Source organism: Micropterus salmoides, unplaced genomic scaffold, assembly GCF_014851395.1.
Source record: "Micropterus salmoides isolate LMB-PRFRI ecotype aquatic unplaced genomic scaffold, ASM1485139v1 Ms_hic_scaffold_3769, whole genome shotgun sequence".
Classification (NCBI taxonomy): Eukaryota; Metazoa; Chordata; class Actinopteri; order Centrarchiformes; family Centrarchidae; genus Micropterus; species Micropterus salmoides.
In genome coordinates, this window is record NW_024043116.1 from 1 (window position 1) to 4,555 (window position 4,555).

Consider the following 4,555-nt stretch of genomic DNA (forward strand, 5'->3'; position numbering starts at 1 on the left):
ATGTTTGGTTTTTCTGTTCAGTCCCCGTCCGGTCATTGCCATATGATGTGTGTTCTGTCTGTTGCTGCACTGCCAGTTCTGTCCTTGGATTTTGCCAGTTTGACACAATGCATTGTGTCAATGAGGGTCCTCACAAGAATGAGAGTACAAATGTGTCCGTATGTATGAAGACAAAAGTGAAAGAGTGTAACAAATCCCCAGTGTTTTCTCCTCTCTCCCAATGTCAATGTCTCTCCTCTCTTATTAACCAACTTTGTCCTCTTTTCTCTCTCCTCTGCAGTCTACTGCCTCCTGTTTATCCTTCTCTCACTCTCTTCACACTTTCTTAGTCACTTTTTCTTCCCTCTTAGCCATAAAGTGGTTGTGCGGCTGCATACTTATCTTCCACACAGGAAACAAAGAAGCAGTGAGTGTTGTCGCCCACTGTTGAGCACTGTGGTTTAAAACATGATGACACTTGAGGGAGGCCAAAGCAGGACGGGTTTGTGTGTGTGTATTGTTATCCCAAAGATGCTGCAGGTCAACGGCACACATTTGTTATTTACTGAAACTAATTCTGTGCATGTTTAGGGGGGAAAGCGTGCGTGCCTTCGTCTGCTAATGCATCATGACAGTATCTGTTCAGTTTTCCGTGAGGACAACATGCTACAATTCTGGTAAGCAGCCACAGCAGGGGGTGCTGGGTAATGAGGTTGTTGACATGGCAATGATCAGACCCTTACTCTAAGCTTTAGTTTTGTTGGGATGAGCACGGTCAGCCAGAGATCTGACCTTGGCAAGCCAAAAACACCACAAATGAACACTAATCCTCAACTACAAGTTACTGCAGAAGCAAGAAAATGTATGACTGAAGTTAATAAATGTTAACTTAAATTAAAAAATGTCAAAGCCGAAATGATTAGTTGATAGAAAATTAAAATAACAGCTTCATAAATAATCTTGATGGCACACTGACTTGTAATAGGGAGAAAGGCATCTCTGCCATTGCCACGCCGGGCCTGGAGTATGAGTGGCTATTTTTCTCTCACATACACATAAAATCATTCACATACTATACTGAGAACCTCACACATACACATGCTCTGTATTCTAAAGATGGATGTCATGGCAGACGTGTACAGCTGTCCTTATTTACGACAGCGGTGAATTACACTCTGAAAATGTAGGGGTGCCAAGTCGCAAAAACACCAAATCTTTCATAATGTTGCTTTAACCTTTTTTTTTTTTTTTTTTTTAAACTATTTTGATAATCAATCAATCAATTGTTCATTTCTGTAGCCACATTGTCAGGTGACTGACATTTGGATCACTTCCAAGGCTTGGATGGAAATGAAACTCAGTTAAATGAATATAAAACTTGAATAACTGTGTTAGAATGATTATTTGACAAAAACCCAAGATACACCCCTATGTACAGTCAACGAAGACTCCCTTGGTGCACTTTACTATGAAACATCCAATCATAAAGCTTCAAATTCTCAAGCTGCTAGTGGAGAGCTAAAGCACTTCATAGAAACCTGGTAAAACAATCAGTCATATCAGCAGTTTAAATCCGTCCGCTTTCAGATTCGGGTTGGATTAATTTGGCAGCTGTGGTGCAGTGTTTAGTTTCCAATTGTGACACTGAAACAATGTTTTCTACGTATGGTTTGGTATTATAATATTTAGAGCCATCAGCCATATCAAACTGAAAAAAACACTATTTCCTCAGAAAAGAAGCTGAAATAATTAAACTGTGTTTCTGGGTCAATGAACACTAGGGATATCATTAAAGAACACTTCCAGAACTACTACAGAACATACTACCACGACTCTGCAACTCAATACACGAAGTATTTTTAGAGGATTAGTTTGACATTTTGGGGTAACCATATTTCAAACTTCTTAGCACAAGACATGAAACTCTATCTGCTAACCACTTCCTGGTGTCAGTCATGACACATTGTAATGCAGCGTGTTACAGTGCGACCACATGACTTTAGGCCAGGTGGCAGTTAAGCATCATGCATATGGTCCATTGTCATGATAGATTAGCTTGTTGTTTCCCTCAGTGCTGTTTCACTCCCACTAATGACCTGCTGCTTAATCGGCTTTAACTTTCAAAACTACTTATCTGCCACTGCCTGGACACACATCCCCAATGAAACCGATACCCTCCAAACAAGGACCATTTTGTGTGTGTGCGTGCGTTCATTCACACACGTTTGCTAGTGATATACATCTTTGTTTGATCATTTTTGAACAGTTAGATGTGTGCACACTTTTGACAGTCTGGATGAAGGATGGATGAACATACATTTATGGTTGGATGGATACAAATTTAGGAGACGCTATGGTGCTTTGTCTGCTGTATGAGTTTGTTATTTTTGGCTGCAGAATTTGTTTTACACCCATTTTTCCTTCAGTTCTCTCTCGCTCTGCTTCTCTTGTTCTTTCACCCAAGACACTGACTTTTCCCTCTGTTTTTCTTATACACATTTATGAACACAGATATAGAATAAGTAAACAGGCCTTCTTTCTGTAATTCTGTCCTGCAACCTGGTGACTACAGTGCTCTGACTGAGAAAAGAGCTTCACTTGTTATTGTAATAACAGAAATTGATATAGTGACAGATTTGTCTTGATCCAAGGAAATCAGGGAAAAATTATTTTATTTCTAAGCCTTATGTTTCAGGAGTTACGAGCAAAAGGTTAAAGTGCTTTCAAAAGGCCACATGTTACTATATAGTGTATTATACTGTATTTGTCACTCGAAAATTCAAAAATGGAGAATGGATTTATTTGGTGCAGGTATAAACTGGCACCAACAGAAAGTACTCTCACCTGCAGCAAGATCTTATTTCCATCGTAGTCCTCTGTCTGCCAGCGGACCTCACTGATAGGGCTGCAGGGGTGTGGCAGCAGGGGCACCAGTGCCCCGACATCTCGTACCCTCACCTCCATCACTGCCGAGTCCAGCACCACTGGACTCTGACCTCGTGGGAGCCTCTTAAAAGACAGCTGGATCTCCATTTCTGGGTTGGAGTACACCACAAAGAAGCAAAAATCCTCCTTCTTCTGTGCTACCCTCCTCTGAAGCAGCAGCTTGTAAAGCCGCACCATGTAGACATAGTTTTCATGCCGGCAATAAACAGTGAATCGCACGATTTCTTTCCCATAATGGACCTGCCGCACCGCCCAGAGCGGCGTGCCAGGAGACAGAGTGAAAAAGTCCTGACTGCATGGTGTCAGCGGTAGCATCCGCCGGCTATTGCTGACTTTTTCAGTGTGGTGGTAGCGCCAAGGTGGCCTCTGCAGAGTGCGGTGCAGCATCAGTATCTGTTCCTCGCCACCGTATGCCTCCTGGAAGAATAGGATAACTGCTAGGGCCGGCTGGCAGGCTGCAGTCGGGCTGCCATTTTGATGGTGCTTAGGCCAGTGCCGCTGGCAGACGGAGGCCCGCTCTGAGACTCGGAAGAGCTGCAGCTCAGGGTGAACCCACGCCAGCACAGCATCAGCAGCGCGCTGCAGGAACTTGCCCTGACCAGGGTCGGCAATGAGGTGGATGCTGACGAGGAAGGGATCCTGGAACTCGCCCATGGATAACTCACCTCCACATACAACAGCATCAAGACAAGACAAGAGAGGGTAGAAAGGGCAAGAAGAGAAATAGGATGAGAAAGACATGGGGAAGAAGAGATTAAATTACAATCTGCTTGTTGAATTTGAAAAACACTAGACACTGTCTGTGAAGGTTCTCAGTCATTCAGGTCATAGTTACCAAAGGAAGGTTAAAATCAGGGTTGGCTCGAACAACCATAACAACTCTCGTTACAACATCCAGGAGCACTAACAAAGCAGTGGTATTGATCATCTTTGACAAGACCCCACAGAGATAAAATGGCTGAGTTAGCTGTAAAAATAGATGAGTCAGGCGGAACTGTCTCTTGGATGAGGGACGAAACGTCTTTGAGTATCTTCAACCAAGTCCAGTTCCTTCATTTTAACCTTCCTTGGAAAACTAGACATTATTACAGACATACAAAGAAACCATGCTGCCTGTAAACAAAACATTATAGTTTAAAATTTAACATCAATAGTTTCAGAATGAAATCTGTACATGGCACCTACAGTGTGGTTAATGTTTAAAGAGAGATACCAAGTGATATCCCGATATATCTCTCAATGCCATCCTACTTTCTCCCAATTTCTATCTGTCCCCCCCCCCCCTTGCCCTCGCTCCCCTCTCCTTTCCACCAGACCCATGTGGAGCACGGCTCCTCTGTGGAGGCTCATTAGTGCCATTAGGAGGTCATTACTGAAGCCCGGAGGAATGTTCCAGACCACAGCAGGAGCTATGCATTCAGGTGTATCCTTCTGCTGAACCCCTGACCTGGAAAAGCATGGGACCCTGGCACAGGTACTACCACTGCAATGTTCATATTTAGCCGGTGTTTTCATTCTTGAAAGTTACATGTACAAACACACACACTGTATCTCCTCATCTCCATGTTCTCTCATTCTTTCTTTTTGGAGCACTTTTTCTATGGTCTTTATCTGACTTCTCAGGGGACTT

General features: G+C 43.2%; 1 protein-coding gene across 1 annotated transcript; it reads right to left on the reverse strand.

Moving 5' to 3' along the window:
- Nucleotides 1-2,750: 2,750 nt before the first annotated feature.
- LOC119884911 (protein FAM124A-like) lies at nt 2,751-3,617 on the reverse strand (the record flags this gene model as incomplete). The annotated part of the gene is made up of 1 exon (XM_038695193.1): nt 2,751-3,617. A coding segment is annotated over exon 1 (829 nt), but the record flags the coding sequence as incomplete, so codon positions are not given.
- Nucleotides 3,618-4,555: the final 938 nt, after the last annotated feature.